The 22,594-nt window shown below is 33.7% G+C and overlaps 1 protein-coding gene across 2 annotated transcripts; it reads left to right on the forward strand.

Moving 5' to 3' along the window:
- Nucleotides 1–1,278: 1,278 nt before the first annotated feature.
- Nucleotides 1,279–9,072, forward strand: LOC144576209 (argininosuccinate synthase, chloroplastic-like). Of its 2 annotated transcripts, none has more exons than XM_078326511.1 (10): nucleotides 1,279–1,397; nucleotides 4,631–4,689; nucleotides 4,784–4,847; nucleotides 5,133–5,232; nucleotides 5,444–5,492; nucleotides 5,916–6,098; nucleotides 7,022–7,096; nucleotides 7,229–7,414; nucleotides 7,701–7,789; nucleotides 8,324–9,072. In XM_078326511.1, the coding sequence occupies exons 1-10, from the start codon at nucleotides 1,331–1,333 to the stop codon at nucleotides 8,874–8,876; spliced, it is 1,425 nt and encodes a 474-aa protein (XP_078182637.1). In that variant the 5' UTR covers nucleotides 1,279–1,330; the 3' UTR covers nucleotides 8,877–9,072. The 2 variants fall into 2 exon arrangements, with proteins under 2 accessions (XP_078182637.1, XP_078182636.1); XM_078326510.1 differs by lacking the exon at nucleotides 1,279–1,397 and adding an exon at nucleotides 3,853–3,997.
- The last annotated feature ends 13,522 nt before the right edge of the window (nucleotides 9,073–22,594 follow it).

A 22,594-nucleotide genomic window follows, 5' to 3' on the forward strand; every position in this document is an offset into this window, starting at 1 on the left:
CTCGGTTCAGCTCGATCCAAAAAATTTGTAGAATTTATTTTTTTCCTAAAACAAGATTTAGTTAGACCCAGTGAGGCAGCTCGTCAACTCGCGAGCTAGCTCGGACTGGCTTGTTATAAGTTCAAGCTGAGATTTTAGCTCGGATGCTCTAGGTCCAACTCACTTGGCTGTAGTCCGGTCCATAATTAAAAAGCCGAGCTAGATCTTAGCTCGGACCAAGCCAGCTCGTTGACACCTCCAGGTACAGTACATGTGTAGCTCAAGGCTTGGCCCGTTTTGTCGTGCAAAAGTTTTACTGCGGCCACATAGATGTTACCAATGCTAACTACCTGACTCAAACCAGAGTTACCGAGTATAGTTTTACCCGCTACATATTTCATTTTTTTTTTTTTAAGGCCTAGCAGAGGCTGCTAGGTTACATATTTCATTTCTTAGAAAAGTTCAAACTTCTGTATAAATTGAAGAGAAAATCCTTGTATCATATTGTTTGTGTGAATCTAAAATAAAATTGTTCCCACACTGTCACACATGCGTACAAATATTAAAAGCGGCAAGATTCCTTAATGAAAGAGATAAAATGATTAAAATAATCACATTTTTGTAAAAATTGAATCTTCACAAATTAATTATTGTTAAAGTGATTTTCGGTTTTGTAATAATTTTCAGTTGTTGGTTCCTTGTAGACAACTTTTATGAGTGTTCATTTAAAATTGATGTACAATAAATTTTGCATGAGTTAGAGAAAGAGATAAGTTGAGATCTATCATGCAAATATTATTTTTATTATTATTTATATATCTCTTCAATTCTAATGATAATGAGACAAATTATGATTTATTGCCTATGTGAAAAGAGTTAAAAAATATTGACAATTATTTTTTAATATTAAGTTCGATAGAAAAATAAATAAATGTATAATAATATTTTATCATTTTAATGAATCATTAATGAGAGATTAGAGAAAATCAATGAAATGAGCTTTGTATTGATTTGACATAAGGGTGACATAAATTTGACATAAATTTTATTTGTATTGATTTGACCACGTAATGGATCAAAATCATAGCTAATAATATTTATAACTCTAATTGTTTACTTTACTTAATTCAAATGGAGAAGAGGGAGAATGGTTCGAGACTGGAGAAAAGAGAGAGCGACGGACTGGAGAAGGGTAAAGGGATGAATTTTGACGGTTCTAATTACATCTGCGAAATCTGAAGCCTAGATGGTATCTGACGGTGGAAACCTTTAAAACTCAAAAGTTACATTAATTCTCTCAAAACTTGACTCCACTTAAAACCCTAAACCTAAACCTCCGAAAGGAAAATTAATGGCATTGTTTTCTACCCGTACCATGGTTTCTGCCTCTTCGTTTCATCTTCCAACTCCTGTACGAGGTACCAAGCTCTCCCTCCCTCTCACATTTTCCAAGTTTCTAATTGCACACAATATTAACATTTTTCAAGTTTCTAATTGCGCACAATATTAGGTACATTTCAATGGTAGTGGTTCTTTCAAGGTCGATCTCTTATCCAATTCTTGTCCGTCAAAGGTCCCTTTTGATTGCGCATGCTCTCTCTCTATCTCTCCTTTTCATTTCAATTTGATTAGATCAGATTCTCATTTACAATTAGGAGTTTATTTGTTTGAGATTTTTTCCTGTTTTTTGTTCAATTTTTTTGTTCGTCAAGTTTTTGATATAATTGTGGAGACTGTAGTTTGGACATGGACACATGGTTGATACTTTCTCTGTTTGCAGTTGTCAAATCACCTCCTTTTTTTCATGTAATACTCGCAAAATTGAATTTTGTGATCAAATTTATACTCTTTTTACTGATAGATGTGGTTAATATTTTAAGTTAATACTCATAAACCTCACCAAAGACCTTGATTGTGATACTAATTTGATGATTTGAAACTAGCATAAACAAGTAAAGACGATCTTTCATCATAGAAATCAAAAGCTTTGATGATAAAACATCAAATTGGAGATTTTTTATCATCAAATTGGAGATTTTGCAGTGGTTTAATGGCAATATAACATTCTGTCTGTGTTAAATGTCACAATATTGTAATTCACATTGAAGTTCCAGAAGCCTACTTGATTCTTTTACTTAAAGAGCTAAACTTGAAATGACAATTAATGTTTTTTTTATAAAATTGGATGAGATCATTATTTCAGAAAGTTCCTTTCCAGTTTGGGTTTCAGATCCATTACATAGATTAAACATAATAATAATAAATTAAGACCAATTACAACACTTCATTTAGTAATTCAAAAACCTATACTTGTTGAAACAGATACAAAGTATTCAAATCAAGTATTACCATTTGCAGGAACACTATAATTGAGCAGAGCTTCTAAGAATTTTCTAATTAACTAGTTCTAAAGAGAAAGAAAATTGAATTACGTCTATTGTGTGTATTTTGCAAAACGAGTGACTTTTTCGATCTCGACGCTGTTTTCTCTCTCTTTGAGCTGACAATGATAAAATTGAGGGAGAAGGGAGAGTTCAAAAAAGACACCAGCGGTAGGATTGAGGAGAAATAGCACAAAAAGAGGAGAGCAAGGGCGGTCGCTGTGCGAGGCACATCTGGTGGGGTCAAGGAGGCCGCCGGCATCGACGCAGTTTCTTCGTTTTCGTTTTCGTTTGTATTTCTTGTTTCTCCTTTGTATTTGAGGCCAAGGAGGGTGAGACGAAGAGACAGAAAACAGTCTTAGCGGATTCAATTGATTTTCATGAAGTGATCCGTTAATCAAAATGAACAACTCAAAATTAGAATCGTGCGGTGGAGACAGGCCATCGAACCAAATATGGTCCGATGCCCATCGGACATCCCCTCTCCCTACCAGTGTTTTAATATTCGGTCTATTCGGCCGAATATTCGTATTCGGTTGGAAACCGAATAGGAAATGAGTATTCAGTCCAATATTCGGTTTCGAATATTCGACCGAATATTCAGCCGAATATACTTTTCCGCATATTATCTATTCGGCCGAATATTTCCGGATAGAGAATAAGAATCCGAATAAGAACCAAATATTTCCGAATATGAACCGAATATTTCCGAATAGAGAATAAGAATCTGAATAAGAACCGAATAAATTATAATTTCATTTATTTAAGTTTGAACTTATGTTTTATTTATGTTTATTTGTAGTTTTGTAATTTGTACTGTGGATTGTTAACTTGTTCTAACTTGTGTTATGTTTTATTTGTAATGTTTATCTATGTTTATTATAGTTAATGTCTATGATTTTTCATTTGAAAATCCGAATAAAAATCTAAATATTCGGCCGCATACTGTATATGTAGTATTCGGTGGCTTTCCGAATGAATTTCTTGAGATATATTTCTAAATAAAAATAAAAGAAAAAAACGCTATTCACCAAATAATTCAACTTATAATATTTGCTACCTGTGTCAAAATTTCCTTGTCCCGGAAACCGCAGTTTCAAACGCTGGTATTCTTCCCAAGTAGCTTCCGACTCCGGTAGATTAGTCCATCTGATCGGTTCCCAAGTGGACAGCAATGCAATATATACGGTTACTTATTTTGCGTTGAATAGGACATTCGAGGTGGTGTTTAATCATTCAACAAAGCCCTCTCGTGCAAGCTGCTCGTTATAGTCTCGGCCAATCAGTTCATAGAAGAAAGATCGAATTCTTTATATCTATTTGGGTAAGCGGGAACTTCCATAGGCAGGGCACTTCATGGAGTTTCATTTCATTAGGCTGGAGTTCTTGAAAATCGATTCTTTCGATAACTTAACTTGTAACCGAATATTAAAACACTGCTTCCTACGTTAAAACCCTAAACCTAAACAGGAAAATTATCAAAATTAGAATCGTACGGTGGAGACAGGGCCATCGAACCAAATATGGTCCGATGCCATCGGACATCCCCTCTTAAAACCCTAAACCTAAACAGAGAAAATTAATGGCGCATACCATGGTTTCTGCCTCTTCGTTTCATCTTCCATCTCCTGTAAGAGGTACCAGCTCTCCGTCCCTCTCACATTTTTCAAGTTTCAACCAATTCTTGTCCGTCAAGGGTGTTTGAGGTTTTTTCTGTATTTTGTTAAATTTTTTTGTTCGTCAAGCTTTTGATATAATTGTGGAGTCTGTAGTTTGAACATGGACACATGGTTGATACTTTCTCTGTTTGCAGTGTCAAATCACCTCCTTTTTTCATGTAATACTTGCAAAATTGAAATTTGTGGTCAAATTTATACTCTTTTTACTGATAGATGTGGTTAATATTTTAAGTTAATACTCATAAACCTCATCAAAGACCTTGAATGTGATGCTAATTTGATGATTTGGAACTAGCATAAACAAGTAAAGATGATCTTTCATCATAGAAATCAAAAGCTTTGATTATAAAACAGCAAATTGGAGATTTTGCAGTGGTTTAATGGCAATATAACATTCTCTCTGTGTTAAATGTCACAATATTGTAATTCACATTAAAGTTCCAGAAGCCTACTTGATTCTTTTACTAAAAGAGCTGAGCTTGAAATGACAATTAATGTTTTTTTTATAAAATTGGATGAGATCATTATTTCAGAAAGTTCCTTTGCCAGTAGAAATTATGTTAACTGTCATAAATCTTCCTCTTTATGAAGGTTCAGATCGAATACATCAAGAGAGTGTGGGCTGTCTGAAGAAGCCTCATATCCTTCAGGTTCAGATCAAATACATAATGCATCATTATTCAGATCTTTGATTTTATTTTTTTAACTTTTTAAATAATTGTTCATTTATTTGTATGAAATCAGGCTGGAGTAAGGTCAAGACTGTTTTCTGGAAGAATATGCACGGGCCAAAGTTCACCTAGAATTGGTATTTTTTTATCAAATGCTAATCATTCTGTTGTAATTTTCATTGTATTTGAATGAAATATAGAATTGTAGAGCAATGACCATATTTTGCCCCAAGTCTTTATATATGTTTGCTGTCGACTAGAATTTATTAATGTTAATCTGGTCAATAGTGGCTCCACAATAACTAATTAATATCAAACAACTGATAGAAAGATTTTAGGCACAATATATATATATATATTATAACATGTTTAGAATCTTTGTATTTGCTTTCTGTTAAGTTCAATTTTCTTCTTATGTGCAGCTGTACCTAAAGCAGTACCTAGTGAGAAGCAGACAGTGAATAAGGTTGTGTTAGCATATAGCGGTGGCCTAGACACTTCAGTTATAGTCAGATGGATTAGGTATACAATTATTGTTTTAAATACAAATAATTAAGGATCAACAATTTTTGCTGAATATATGATTTTATAGTTTCTCTTCTTTAAACAAAAAAAAAAGTTTGAAGAGTTTCTTACAATCAGTACCATTTGTGTGAAAATTCCCTGTACACTATTGTTTTTTGACAGACATCATATTGCAACATGTTTTCTCTTTATCTTGCCTAATTTTTAGGGAAAATTATGGATGTGAGGTTGTGTGCTTCACTGCTGATGTGGGACAAGTAAGTTATCCATTATCTATAAGTTCTACAGATCGATTTTAAATTTTACACATCTGAGAATATTATATACGATATTTTTTTCATTTTGAAAAATTAAATTGGATATTGGTTAAAATGTTTGGGTGAGCTTTCAATTATGCCCTCTTCTTTTGCTCTCAATGAATTTGGCTCTTTCGCAGCACTCCAATTGGGAAATTTTTAAGTTTGCCTTTAGTATATCAACTTAATATGTATCTCTGTTAATTATTTGTTGCACCATGCTCCTTTTTTTGGGAAAGGCAGATTTTATTGTGGTGTTTTAGGTAAATATGTACTTGTTTTCAGTTCCCTTGTGGATAAGCATCAAGAAATTATACTTGATATCCATGTACTTCTTGTATTGTACATAATTCTTCAGTTGGTTGTTGCGGTGGTGCGATGTAGGGAGATATGGAGCTGGACGGATTGGAGAAGAAGGCAAAAGCAAGTGGTGCAAGCCAACTGGTAGTGAAGGATTTGAAGGAAGAATTTGTGAAGGATTTCATTTTCCCGTGCCTTCGTGCCGGTGCCATTTATGAAAGAAAGTATTTGCTTGGTACTTCCATGGCTCGTCCTGTCATTGCCAAGGTTCCTTTTTTGTTTTTTTCCTGTTATAACCTTTCATATTTCCAACTGGTATTCATGGTGTGTGTGTGGGTGGGGGGGTGTCAATCGTGTCCCATCCCAACCTGATTGGTTAACGGGTTGGGTTCCGGCCATACCTCTTACTTAACACATGGTCGGGTTGGGTCATGACCTGTGTAACCCGACCCGACCTGTTTATAATTATTTTTTTGATATTACAGAATAGTTTAGATTGACTGGAGTTGTTGGGCTGTATGGACTTAGAGTTGGAAATGTGGAGAAAATCGTTCAAAAGTCAGATCTCAACAGTGGGAATCAAAATCACATTGGTCAGGAGAGAAGCCAACTCTCCTAAATTTTTGTTGACTATTGTACAATATTGATTGTATTTAAACTTTTTCTTGTACTTGAGTGGGTTTGGGTTGACTTCCGACCTGTTGAGTCAAACAAGGGTCTGACTCATTGTAGAATATTAATAAAATAGTGTGAACCTGACTCCGATATCCCTTCCCTCATCCCATTTTTTCTTGAATTGGTTGATGTGTAACGGCTAATTGGATTGGAAATAGCTTTGGTAATTAATTTGGGCAAATTTGATGCTTAGGGCTGTGAAATTGAGTTAAATGGTTGTGAACTTGTGATGTTGTAAAATTGAGAGTTGATCAGATTATGTAGTATACAAGGTGTTATTTAACGGTTTATATGCTGTTGTTCTTTTAATAGGTTATTTCCTTTTTGTTTTTTCATATTTTTTTGGGCATTTTCGTTTTGGATTTTTCTAGTGTTGTATGTCCTCGAGTTTTTTAGAAACTTCGTATCTTATAACTTGATGCTTTCTATTTCAACGATACTGGTAACACATGGCTAAAAGAAAAGAGTTTTAAATTAGCAGATTAAGTAATAAGTTTCTTTATTTCTTATAATAGGCGATGGTTGATGTAGCAAGAGAAGTTGGTGCTGATGCAGTGGCTCATGGGTGCACTGGCAAAGGCAATGATCAGGTCTTGTTTGGTTCTTATACATTGGTTCATTCAATATACCTCACCTGATTCTTTTTACTAACATTTTCCTCCTGTTAAATTTATTGTTTTTACTATTGCTGCTATTAATTATTGTTATTGCTATTTTTTTAGGTGCGGTTTGAGCTCACTTTCTTTGCATTGAACCCCGACCTGAAGGTGGTGGCACCATGGCGTGAGTGGGATATTACTGGCCGAGAGGATGCTATTGAGTATGCAAAGAAGTATGATATTCCTGTACCGGTCACAAAGAAATCCATTTATAGCCGTGACCGCAACCTCTGGCATCTTAGCCATGAGGTTACCATCCCTCTCTTTTTTATTTTCCAAATCTTTTTTTATTTACACTTTATTATTTTATTAATGTTATTTATATCTGTGCATAAAGTGTCAGCATACTGTATGGCTGCTAAAACATGATAAGCATCATTTCTGTTTCAATGTCTTAATTTCTTGTTTACCCAAACTGGACCTCCTTTTCTCTTAATTCTCATTTTGCAGGGTTATATGTGAAATTGTCCATTTATCTATTATATTTCAAGACTATGTTTGTAGTTTAATTCTCTCTTGTGTTCTTTATATATAGGGGGATATCTTGGAGGACCCAGCGAATGAGCCTGAGGAGGGAATGTACATGATGAGTGTCAATCCAGTTGATGCTCCTAATCAACCTGAGTATGGACATTTTTATATCCCTTTTCTTATTTAAAACTAGATATATAAAAGAGGAGGGCTCAAATGCCCCATTGTTTCATGTCCCAATCCTACCCCAACATCTTTATTTTCAACTTCAAAGTTCAAATAGACGATCCGAACCGCTCAACATGATATCCTTGTTAAAATATGATTGGAGACCAAATTTTATATTTTTTTGGAAATTTTTTACTATTTTTTAAGATGTCTACAGTTTCCTGAAAACTGTGATTTTTTTGAAATTGAAGATAAAGATATTGGGGTATGATTGGAGCATGAAGCAATGAGGCATTTGAGCCCTGCTCTATATAAAAGTAGTTGCACGTAACTGTGTATTTTAAGCATTCCCAGTGCAATAAAACTGCATAAAACTGCCTTTTTGATATACTTGTTTCTACTGATGTCTCTTTTCTGTTTCTTTTTTCGTCATTGAATTCCAAACATTAGACAATTTATTTATTTTCTCTCCCTTTATTGTATAATTTATTGAGCTAATTCTATAAATTGAATTTGTAGGTACTTGGATATTGGTATTGTCAAAGGCGTCCCTGTTTCTATAAATGGCAAGGAGCTTTCCCCTGCCACACTCCTTAATGAACTAAACACAATCGGTGGCAAACACGGTATTGGCCGCATTGACATGGTTGAAAACCGGCTGGTTGGTATGAAGTCCCGCGGGGTCTATGAAACACCTGGTGGTACCATTATGTGGCATGCTGTGCGTGAACTTGAATCTCTAATTCTTGACCGTGATAGCATGAAACTAAAAGACTCGCTGGCATTGCAGTATGCTGACTTGGTTTATGCGGGTCGATGGTTTGACCCGCTACGTGAGGCAATGGATGCTTTTATGGACAAGATCACTGAGAAAACCACTGGGTCGGTACAGATCAAGTTGTACAAGGGCTCAGCCACGGTTACCTCGCGTACCAGTCCCAATAGCATGTACAGGGCGGACATTTCATCGTTTGAGAATGGTGAGATTTACAATCAAGCAGATGCTGAAGGATTCATTAGGTTGTATGGATTGCCAACTCGGGTTCGTGCCATGCAAGATAAGGAATCTTAATCTGAATCTGAGGAGCACAATTAACATAATTTTTGGGCAGATTTTGAAATTTACCATTGATGATGCTATTGGTACTTAGTTTTATTGATAGTTGTGTGGGACCCGGCTATTATGCTTATGTTGGACTGTTGAGCTTGTTGATGCCAGAAAATAAGGAAAACTTCATTCGAAAAAAAAAAAAATAAGCTTGTGTTTGGCAGATTTTTGCCAGATCATTATTTTTTTTTTTTATGTTATTTCAGATAAAAATAGTTTGCGGACCAACTTAGTACGTGTTTGCTCCAACTTATGTGATATTGATATAATATTTTCGAAATTGATCAATAGTTTGTTTATCGAAGAAGGTAGACTCGCCACATGAGCACGTATGAGATTGTTTAGTCGATAACAAATGGGAATCAGACAAAGGTTTATTATTGCCAGCACTTTCCAAATCCAAATGGGTCGGATGACGATTATTGCTAGCACTTTCCAAATCCAAATGTGTTGGGTCAGATGGGCAATTTCACGTCTAAATATATATCACTGCATAAGCAGTGTGCAAAATGCATTTATAAGCACTGTATATATTGAAAACTATTTTAAATTTAATAATATATTAATAAAGTATCTAGGAAAACTACAATGACCGGCATACTAGCAAATGTATGTCCATTGTCTTTGGGAGATATTTTGGAATTCCGCATCAGAATTTCAGAATTTCTCAGGTTGATCCCTCCATAGGTGACTTTGTTGCTGTCTATGGGTTTAATACCTCATCATTTTTATATCTCAGCGTATTGATTATTAATAGTTGACGTTGTCGTGAGATGTAGCCAACAGCAGCAAAAGATACCGATGGTCTGGAAATTGGATCAATCGCTTAATAAATCTGCTGAATAATATCATCCACGGCCACGGGTGTGATATAAAGTGAGATTTTTCGAAAACGATGGAACATGTTTAAATTTTATATTATTTAACAGATAAAAAAAAGGCAAAAAATTATACTCTTCAGTGGCAGCTGTGATAAAATAAAGCAATTGTAAGTTCTTCCCAATATAAAGCAAGAGAGACATTATATGTAATGGAAAGTAAAATTATAGTTTCACACATATATATATATACAGATATAGATGCCGAAACAATCTTCAAGTTTACATCAAATTCAATTTGCTGCATGTTTAGAGCGTGTGTAATAAAATATTTAATATACTCCATATATAATTACACCCATCTATCTAAGTTGGTTATATCGACGTGTACAGTTGGTTATATGTACAGATGGTTGGTTATATCATCCGTAATAGAACGGCGGTGGGATGTCTCCAGATGGGAATAAATCTGCTGTTATTCTTTATAGAATAATAGTTTTTTGTTATTTCTATTTTAACTGTTGATTTTCATTGAGATTTGTGTATGAAAACATTTTTTAATTGAGATTCGCACATAAAAAATTTGAACGGTTGGGATTGAAATAACGGGGCCTGTTATTCTTTTCGTATCAACATCAGAAGATATGGTGTGGTCCGTGTGGAATCGTAATATCATATATTTGTGCCGACTCAAAACACCTTTAAAATTGCGTCATTCCATTGTCTTGTGCCTTTTGAAAAAGGAGAAGGTCCCAGTGTGATAGCCGTGGGATTTTGCGACGGACAGCCAGTAAACACAGTAGAGATCTTCTGCTCTACATTCCATGTGGGAGCATGTGGTACATTATGATACATAGTTATCGCAAGTCTAGAGAGTAGAGACGTATAAAAGTCATGTTGTGATCGGATACATTACGGTATAATATAGTTCTTTCACAACACGACATGTATGTCTGTCACGTGTCGTGACTATTTGCGTAATGTGATCATTGTTTGAAAAATTTGCATGTGATTACATGAGTCAGGACCGTTAGATTTTAATCGAATGGTAAATCTTAACTAAACTAATATTATTATGAAAAAATAGTTAATTGTAATCAAACTTGATGTTGTGACCGTCCCCTCTGAAGTTAGTCACGACACGTAAAAATCTTACTTAGACACTACACGACACAACACAAATTTACATCTCTAATCGCAACTGACGAAATCAATGGCAAGCAGAAGCCATAGAAAATCTTTAATTCTCTACCATAGTTAGATGCCACTAACAATTTTATGCTGAAGGAGATAAGGGATTGAAGGGATGACAATGAAAGATGCATTGGATTTGCTTTAGTAATCATCATTTACCAGAATGTGATGCCTTTTCCATTGGCGCCTAAAGGGCCCCAAACCCTTTTAACAAAAAGAAAGCTAATCTTATCAAGGCTCTGACGCACCAACTACCACAATGACTCAGCTTTGATACGTAATAATAAATAAATTCTACAGTACCAAACCACCAATTGGAGAAGTGACACATGATGAATGAGATAACATATCCAGTCTCTTTCTTTTTGACCATGAACTACTATAAAACCACCTACACATTACAAGTGTACATAATTAATCAACAAGGGAAAACATAAAGAGGTAAAACAGTGAATATGTTGAGTTTGAGGCTGGGGGGAAAGAAGGCTAGTGACATGAATTGGAGACCAAAGAGACATGGTAAAGGAGAGATTTCAGTTCTAGCTTTTGTAAAGACTCATGGAAGTGCTCTCAGACAAAAATGGAGCAGTTCTATGAGCGTCAAGCAGATGTTGTGGCGTTTAAGATACCAATTTAGACAAGCGGTGGGTTCGCCGAGGAAACATGGTGCCGGTCGAACGAGTTTTGGGTATGATCCCAAAAGCTATTCTCAAAATTTTGATGATGGGTGCTTTCTTTGATCATCTTTAGTTATGGATAATATTAGAATTAAGAATTTTTGTTTCTTGTAGCTAGGCTTTCATTTCTAGAAAGAGGAATGGGAAGAAAGTTCTTTAACCTAGAGAGAGCCTAATTTGGTGGCTTGTTAGGGGGGTACTTTAATTTGTAAATTTTTATCAGAATTAATCAATCAATCTCTGTATAATATAATTAATATTTCTTCATATAATGAACAGTTTTCTCAGTTTAATTTGGCCATGGAAGCGAGTTTTTATTGCCTTTTCATGCTGCTTTTTAATTTGATGGATGAAACTGTAATAAGAGGATTTTATTTTGAGACGAGCTAGAAAAGAAAAAAGCAAATTCGGATCGAGAAACAAAAAATAATGCGGAAGAATATGAACTTACTGTTAACACAATGTTAAAAATCAGTCATTGGTACAAAAATAAAAAATTTCGTGCACGTTCGAAATTTGAATAAAGAATTATTGTGAATATTAAATAATAAGATGATTTTACTTCCGACCATTACTAAAAAAAAAAAAAAATTACCGTTAACAGATGTCTAGGGGTGAAAACGGAGCGGATACGGAGCGGATAATGCTAATACCATATCCGCATCCGTCGGATAATGAGCGGATACGAATACGGATACGGATAGTAAACGGATATCAAAATTCAAAACCAAATCCGCCTTAAACGGATACGGATACGGATACGGAACGGATAGTCCACGGATACGGATTCGAATACGGATATAAAACGAATAATGGTCGGATAATTAAGATATATGAACTTCTAAAATACAAATATTAATTAAAACATTAAATATAAATATTAATGAACTTATAAGAGATGAAAGATAATCTATTCATATAATATATATATATATATATCAAATAAGTGTATGGTAACAAAAGATGTTGTGGTGTAGTGGTTTGAAGCTTAGTCTTAAGGCATTGAGATGGGAGGACATGGGTTCAAATCCCACCTATAGCAAATATTTATTCCTCTTTTATATGGGTTTGGCCAAACTATCCGAATCCGGATAATCCGGATATCCGCTCCGTTTAGGACTCCGTATCCGAATTCGTATCCGTATCCGGATCTTTTATGGATTTCCGAAAATTATCCGAATCCGTATCCGGGAATTATCCGAATCCGGATTATCCGAAATCCGGATTCGGATTATATCCGGATACGGAGCGGATATCCGCCGGATAATCCGGCTCCGTTTTCACCCCTACAGATGTCACATTTTTGTGAACATTCTTTTCAAAGAAACCCCAATAGTAGAGTTAAAAAATCCTGTTCAATTATATACTATTCAAATTTATACATATAAAGAAGATAAAAGTTTCAAAAAGTTTTATAATGCCACATCATTTATCATTTATATATATGCTCATTTATCAGATCTTACTTCTTTCTATTCACTTGTTCTATCAGTCACTTTTGTGTTTTCATAAGGTAATAAAAAAAAATCTTAAATTCTTAATATAATTATTTATTGTTGTCAGAATTTTCAAATGATATATTTATCATGTATTTATATTATACACATTCTGTTGGTGTTACGAAATGTGATATATTGGTGTTAAAATTTCTTAAATGCATTTTTCTACAAATTATCTTAATTTAATATATTTTTTCAATAAATATTTTCTTTTCAAAACAAAATCCTCAAATGTAATTGGAGCTGTGTACATAGCGGATCATGTAGTTTCAGAAGGGGCAACTGTTTCTTCCTGTATTTTGAGTTTTAGTGGAGATTTGAACATTCCAATCGATTTTGCTCCCTTCTAAAATTTATTTTGCTTCTCTCTATATGTTTGATTTGTAATTTGGGTTAAATTTAGAATTAAAATAAAAATAAATTTCTTGAATTATAATTAGTAATTATAATTATATGTTAGAGAATCAGAAATTACAAGTTAAAGTATTGAAAAATACAAGTTAAAACATTATTTTTTATCAACTACCTAATTAGTTAACGGGTTTAAAACCGATTCAATTATCATCTATCACCGATGATTAAATTAATTCCACTTCCTTTTGATGGGGGCATGCATGAGCCATGATCAAAGATCATCATCTGAACATCAGAAAGATATGGTGTGGAATCGTTAATTATATCATGTCTTTGTGCACTCAAAGGTCAAGCACCTTTATCAATTGCGTCATTCCATTCACTTGTCCTTTTGAAAATTGAAAGGTCCCACGGTGTGATTGATAGCCGTAGGATTTTGCGACTGATAGAAATCACAGCACGGATCCTCTGCTCTGCATTCCATGCGGGAGAATGTGGCATCATATTGGAAGTGCTTAACTTATTGTCAACAAAGATTTCATTTTTCTTTTTGACTTGCAGTGCAGTAGGGCTGCACAAAAAATTTATAGTTCGTGATTCAATTTGAGTTTAATTCGAAAAAAGTTTATAATTAATTCGATTCAAAATTAGTTCGTTCCAGAACAAATCAAATTAATTCGATTCGAATCTTATTCAAATCAAACTCAAACTGAATATAATTCGTTCGAAATTGATTCGCGAACTATTTTAGTTCGAATCTCAAATAATTCAACTAATGGATTCAACCATTAATCTTTAATAATGCAGAAACTAAACTTATGTCACAGCTCAAAATTGTTAATATAATAGTAACTTATAAAAAGAAAATGTTTCAGCAGCGTAACAAATTAACAATGGAATAAGTTCCATTTGACTAAGTCAATGACGTGATTTTAATCAATCAAGCAGCGTAAAAGCTAAGGGAATCTTGAACTGCCCATCCATCAGTGTGAATTCGTGAAAGGTAAAAGAAAACCGTGTGAATTTTGTTCCGTGAGAACAAAACTAATGCATAAACTACCGGTATGACTAGGGCTGCCAAAAAAATTTGTCGTTTGTAATTCGATTGACTTCGATTCGAAAAATTTGTAGTTCGCAATTAATTCAATTTGAAATTAGTTCTTTCTGAAATAAATCAAACAAGTTCAATTCAAATCTTATTCAAACTCAAACTCAAGCTGGCATAAGTTCAATTCGGTTTGATTCGTTTACAGCCCTACAGTGCAGTTATATTATGATGGATAGCTATCGCAATTAGCAAATCACAAAATCAAGTGCAGCAGGAGCCATAGAAAATCTTTAATTCTCTACCACAGTCAGATGCCACTATGAAAGATGCCTCAAGTTGCTTGAATTTGTATCCTCTGCATTAACTCAAAAGGGAATCTTTTGAGTTAATGAATCTTGACCATCCAATACACTTTAAAATTCGTGTGAACTAGATCCGCACTAATATTGAAAAATCCTGTGTTAAAATCAGACGGCCTTCTTGGTTCTGTTTAAAATCAGACGGTCAAAATGTATTAACTCAAAAGATTCCCTTTTGAGTTAATGCAGAGGATACGTCTTCCAAGTTGCTTTCGTGATATCTCAGAATTTGATTCTCTTTCCATCAGCGCCTAAAGGGCCCCAAACCCTTTAATTAACAAAAATAAATCTAATCTTATCAACAGTCTGACGCATCTAGTAGACTAGTACCACATTGACTCAGCTTTGACAGTGCTTTTTCTATCCAAACACTGAAAAATAATAAATAAATTCTACAGTACCAATTTGAAAAAGTGACACATCATGAATGAGATAACATAAACAGTCTCTTTCTTTTTTACAATGAACTACTATAAAACCACCTTCATATTCCCAGTGTACCTCAACACAAGATACCACAGAGAAGAAGGGAAAACATAAAAGAGGTCAAACAGCAAATATGTTGAGTTTGAGGCTTGGGGAAAAGAAGGCTAGCGACATGAATTGGAGAACAAAGAGACATGGCAAAGGGGAGGTTTCGGTTCTAGCTTTTGTAAAGACTCAAGGAAGTGCCTTGAGAGAAAAATGGAGCAGTTTTATGAGTGTCAAGCAGATGATGTGGCGATTAAGATACCAATTTAGACAAGCGGTGGGTTCGCCGAGGAAACATGGTGCCGGAAGAACGAGTTTTGGGTATGATCCCAAAAGCTATTCTCAAAATTTTGATGATGGGTGCTTTCTTTGATCATCTTTAGTTATGATTATCTATCGATATATGTATGTAGTATTAGAATTAGGAATTTTTGTTTCTTGTAGGCTTTCATTTCTAGCTAGAAAAATTTTAGCGTAGAGAGAGCCTAATTTGGTGGCTTGTTAATTAGAGTATTTTAATCTGTGTAATTTTGTCAGAAGTAATCAATCTTTTTATAATATAATTTCTTCATATGATGAACACTTTTCTCAGTTTAATTTGGCCATGAAAGCATGCAAACTAAGTTCCTAGAATTCAGCAGTGCTGTCTGTTTATATATATTGCCTTTTCATGATACGAAAGACCAAGGCCACATGCAAGTACTGGAATCCAAATTTTCTTTTGTGATTACTTCTAAACTATGTTATTTCATATAATCCGTTCGTTTTAATTTGACGGATGGAACTGTAACAAGAGGATTTTATTTTGAGAAGGAAATAAAAAAAAAAGAGCAAATGCGAATCGAGAAACAGAGAATAATGCGGAAGAAAATAAACTTAGGTCTTTGATATAGTAACAAAGATAATACTTTTTATGTGAGAATTCGTATATTCAAAATCTGAATGAACTTTTTTTTTACAAATATTAAATAATTAAATAACATCACCATCAATTATTACCTAAAAAAAATACCAATACTAGTCTGGAGTTAAAATCATGGATCAAGTAACAAGTTTTTGGGTCAAACTAGCCCATACGACTAGGGGTGTCAATGGGTCTGATGCGGATCGGGTGGAGACTTTTTCATACTCATACCTATTAAAATTGACTTTATTCATATTCTATTTATACTCATTACAAATTGATTTTATCCTACTCTACCCTTACCTGTTAATATTATTGGGTGATGAAACAGTAACAAGTGAATAACGAATAATACTGATATAATAATTAGTTTTATTATATTTTACAAATTAAACATAAAAAATCATTCATTTTACATATATGTAATTACATTTCTAATAAAAATAAATGTGCAATCAATTTCAACTAAATTATTTTTTATAAAGGAAGAAAATTTAAAAACACGGATATATATTTAAGTAGGTTGGAAATTGAATTTAATATATATTTAGAATTACACTATAGGGTAACAGGTACGAAATAGTCATTATTCATACTCTTACTCATTTGGTTAACGGAAAAAATTCTTATCCATACCCATTCCCAATAAGCTAACGAAAAAAAATCTTACCTATATCCGCTATACTTGCTTTATCAAATACAATATGAATCGGATAAATGGCTAAAAAGAAAGCCTGTTTTAATTTGGTATTTGACTATTTGTTTGTTCCACTTCCTTTTGGTATCAACATCAGAAGATATGGTGTGGTCCGTGTGGAATCGTAATATCATATATTTTGTGCCGACTCAAAACACCTTTAAAATTGCGTCATTCCATTGTCTTGTGCCTTTTGAAAAAGGAAAAGGTCCCAGTGTGATAGCCGTGGGATTTTGCTACTGATAGTGATCACCAATGTTTTAAAATGCGGTTTTGTTCATACTTGCGGAAGATCAATGTATATCGCATACACAGCATGCAGCTCCATATGTGAATTTGTATGCGTAAGTACATATGAGGTTTTACTATGCTTTGTTAAAGAAATATATATAAAATAAAACTAATTTATATCTAAAGGCTTGTTTAGTCTAATGGTTTGTGCTCTTTATCATATTATAAAGACTATAATATTCCATCGCAAAATAATTTTTAGATTTTTTTCAAATCCGTATATTCAAAATCGCATGAACTTGACTACATGAAATTTTATATGCGGAAGACTATTACATAAGCATATGCAGCCGCATTTTAAAACACTGTAGCATGCCTCTGCTCTATATTCCATGCGGGAGAATGTGGCATGATATTGGGAGTGCTAAACTTTTACAAAATGTGTATCGTCAACAAAGATCTTATTTTTATTTTTAGTTTTTGCAATCAAGAAATGAAGAAATCTAATTGACTTGCAGCGCAATATTATATTATGACAGATAGCTATCGCAAATCACAAAAATCAAGTGCAGCAGGAGACATAGAAAATCTTGAATTCTCTGCCATAGTCAGATGCCACTAACAATTTCCTGTTTGTTAAATCAGGGGTTGAAGGGATCCATGACTATGAAAGATACATTAAATTTGCTTTAGTGATAATCTCTTACCAGAATGTGATTCTCTTTCCACCAGAGCCTAGAAGGGCCCCAAACCCTTTAGCAAAAAGAAAGCTAATCTTAATCAAGGCTCTGACGCACCAAGTACCACAATGACTCGGTTTTGACATGTATCATCCTTACCGAAAAATAATAAATAATTCTACAGTACCAATTTGAAAAGGTGCCACATCATGAATGAGATAACACCAAATTAAATACAGTCTCTTTCTTTTTGACTCTGAACTACTATAAAACCACCTCCATATTCCCAGTGTACAAAATCATAAACCAACATAGGATACCACTGATAAGAGATCAAAAGTAAATATGTTAAATTTGAGGCTTGGGGGAAAGAAGGCTAGTGCAATGGATTGGAGAACAAAGAGACATGGTAAAGGAGAGATTTATTCAGTTCTAGCTTTTGTAAAGACTCATGGAAGTGCCCTCAGAGAAAAATGGAGCAGTTCTATGAGTGTCAAGCAGATGTTGTGGCGTTTAAGATACCAATTTAGACAAGCTGTGGGTTCACCGAGGAAACATGGTGCCGGACAAGCGAGTTTTGGGTATGATCCCAAAAGCTATTCTCAAAATTTTGATGATGGGTGCTTTCTTTGATCATATATGTATGCAATATTAGAATCAGGAATTTTTGTTTCTTGTAGGCTTTCATTTCTAGCTAGAAAATTTTTTAGCGTAGAGAGAGCCTAATTTGGTGGCTTGTTAGGGTACTTTAATTAATTTGTATATATTTATCAGAATGAATCAATCTCTCTATAATATTTCTTCATATGATGAACAGTTGTCTCAGTTAAATTTGTCCATGGAAGCGCTACTAAGCTCCTAGATTCAGTAGTGCTGTCTGTTTTTATTGCATGCCTTCTCATGATACAAAATATATATTGGTGTTTAAGTTTGTTAAATGCAAAAAAATTAGAAATCATAATTTAAATTTTGTTTTCCCTCAACATAAGTGTAGTGTACATGACACGGAAATGCTTATTGACCTCCGTATATACACTTTCGCCCATAGTCATTTTATACTACGTACCTCTGTGTATGTCTTAATTCTATCCTATTTATTGAAAAGAAAAGAAAAATTCAAGCGTTCGTAGTAGCTCGAACTTTTAGGGGGACTATGATATGAGTTATGGCATGTTATGATGTTACATAATTATATGGGATGAAATTTAATAGGAATGGATACTTATTTTAAAAAAAAATGGAAACCCACAGGTACGGTTACGTACATAATTAATTAGGGGAATATAATGGAATGAGTGTTTGATTGTACTGCACAATTAGTTGTGAAAAATTATATTTTTCTTTCTAAAATATTTGATATTATACAATTTTCTTTATTAATAAAATTATCAATAATGCAATTAAATAAATAGATTAAATAATTACATAACATTTCTTATTAATTATTATTTATAAAAAAATATTTTCTATAATTAAATAAGAAGTATTTAATAAGATGGACATGCATGTAGTCCCTTTGAATTCAATACTCTGGAAATGTAGTCGTTGCATTTATAAAAATTGAATAGTTGGAAAAAAAGTATATATATTTGTATATATATATATTGGATGAAGATGTAGCCGTTGCATTTATGAAAATTGAGTAGTTGAATATGTAGTCCCTTGGCAATAGTTGGCATTCAATTACATAACATTGCATTCGTGGTTCCAAACGCTACGCTGAAAAAAATAAAACATCTCTCTCTCTATATGTATATGGAAATAAATCTGCTGTTATTTCAATGGAATAAACAGAGTTCTGTTATTCCGATCCCACTATTTATTTCACTTACACTATATTTTTGTACGTACGTACGTATGTTGCTCAACAATATTTATTTCACTTGCACACACATAATTTTATGTGTGAAATCGGATCAGATACGGAGCGGATAGTGGTTTAGCTAGGGTTTGGAAATTTCCCGTTGCACCGGGCCCTTATCGAACCCGACAACCTAAATCCGATATAAATCCACAATTGCTACTGGGCATTAGCCTGAAGAAAGCCCATTGTAATTTGGTACTTGTTCCAATATAATCTGTAGTTAATCAACGTAACGGACATCAATCTATCATTATCGATCATCTAACACCGATGATTAAGATGATTGTCTTGTCCTTTGAAAGTGTAAAGATATATAAATCTTTAATTACCCACCATATATAGTCAGATCAGATGCCACTAACAATTTCTTGTTTGTTAAGATCAGGGGTTGAAGGGATGACTATGAAAGATGGCTTAAGTTGCTTTAGTGATAATGTCTTACCAGAATGTGTGATGCTCATTCCATCAGCGCCTAAAAGGGCCCCAAACCCTTTAGCAAAAAGAAAGCTAATCTTAATCAAGGCTCTGACGCACCAAGTACCACAATGACTCAACTTTGACATGATATGTATCCTCACCGTGCTTTTTCCAATCCACACACCAAGAAATAATAAATAAATTATACAGTACCAATTTGAAAAAGTACCACTACCACATCATGAATGAGATAACACCAAAATACATGAGTCTCTTTCTTTTTTGACTCTGAACTACTATAAAACCACCTACACATTCGAAGTGTACATAATCAACAAGTCAAAACATATACAGGTTATAAGAAGAAGGGAAAACATAAATATGTTAAGTTTGAGGCTTGGGGAAAAGAAGGCTAGTGAAATGGATTGGAGAACAAAGAGACATGGTAAAGGAGAGATTTCAGTTCTAGCTTTTGTAAAGACTCATGGAGGTGCCCTTAGAGAAAAATGGAGCAGTTCCATGAGTGTGAAGCAGATGTTGTGGCGTTTAAGATACCAATTTAGACAAGCGGTGGGTTCGCCGAGGAAACATGGTGCCGGTCGAACGAGTTTTGGGTATGATCCGAAAAGCTATTCTCAAAATTTTGATGATGGGTGTTTTTATTAGAATCAGGAAATTTTGATTTCTAGCTAGAAAGTTTTTTAGCGTAGAGAAGCCTAATTTGGTGGCTTGTTAGGGTACTTTAATTTGTATATATTTATCAGAATGAATCAAAATCTCTATATTATTTCTTCATATGATGAACAGTTGTCTTAGTTGAATTTGGTCATGGAAGCTCTACTAATTAGTTCCTAGATTCAGTAGTGCTGTCTGTTTCATTGCCTTTTCATGATACAGAAGACCAAGGCCACATGGAACTGGAATCCAAATTTTCTTTTGTTTTTACATCTCAACTATGTTATTTCATCCAATCCATTTGTTTTAATTTGACAGATGGAACTGTAATAAGATGATTTTATTTTTAGACAAGAAAAAAAGCAGCAAATGCTGATCGAAAAACAGAAAATAATGCGGGAGAAAATGAACTTACTAGGAGTGGCAACGAGCTGTTAAAGAGCGAGCTAGGTCACACTCGAACTCGGCTTGTTGGTGTATCAAGCTGAGCGAGCGAGTTTGGATTTCAGGTCCCGAGCTAAAACTATTGCTCAAGACCGACTCGTGGCTTGTCCGAGCGAGCCGAGCTAGCTCGTTACTAACTTGGCAGATTTATAAATTTGTATATTTTCTTTCCTGCTATATCTTAATTTTTCATAACACATCTTATCAATTATGGCTAAAACAAAATAATATTTATATGACTAATTATTGAGGAATACTCTTAATTCAATTGTAATTAAGCAAATCAACTACTATAAATTAACTTCATAGCTAAATTCATACATATAAATATATCAAAAATCCTAAATTCATACAAACATATTCACAGAATAAATTTATGCATACCAAATCAAACAAATTCATACAAATTAGCTTAATTGCTTATAATTAATTCACACATATTTCATACAAAATTACCAATAAACTTAAACACAGTCCAAAGTGCAATTGCCATAACATTGGCTATAACATTAATAAATCATAATATCTCCAATTTGAAGTGAACGGATCCGATTAAACTATTAAACTATGTATATTAAATAGCTCGTTAACGACCGAGCTGGCTCGTGTCGAGCCAGGCCAAACTCAAACTCAAACTCATTAATTCTGGCTCGAGTATGTAGCGAGCGAGCTAATTTTAACTCGATCCACTAACGAACGAGTTGTTACCGATCGAGTCACGGGCGAATACCAAGCGGGCCACGAGCTTTTTTGCCAGTCCTAGAACTTACTGATAACGCATGTTAAGAACTGATCTTTGATCTAGTGACAATGAAAAATTGCAAGTTCAAAATACAAATGATTTTTTTTATCAATATTAAATAATTAAATTACTTCATCATCAATCATTACTAAAAAAAAAAAAATACCATTTACAAATGTCATTTTTTGGTGAACAGTTTTTCAAAGAAAGCCCAATACTAGAGTTAAGAATCATGGATCAACTAACAAGTTTTTGGGTCAAACTGGCCCATAAGACTGTAATTTTTTTTTTTCTTGTAAAATATAGTGTTCTTCTAATTATATAGTATTAATATATAAAGAGGATACAAATTTTCATTTTTTTATAATGCCACATCATTTATCATTTATTATTTATATATGCGCTCCTTTATCAGATCTTACTTCTTTATATTCACTACTTCTATCAGACTTTTGTGTTTTCATGTTTTTTTTTTCTCATTTCAAATGAGTGTATTTAATGTGCTTAAGGTAATACAAATTCTTAAATTCTTAATATAATATTTATTGTTGTCGGAATTTTCGTATGATTTATCATGTTATTCTTATTATACATTCTGATGGTGTTTC

This window comes from Carex rostrata, chromosome 25, assembly GCF_964058835.1.
Source record: "Carex rostrata chromosome 25, lpCarRost1.2, whole genome shotgun sequence".
Classification (NCBI taxonomy): Eukaryota; Viridiplantae; Streptophyta; class Magnoliopsida; order Poales; family Cyperaceae; genus Carex; species Carex rostrata.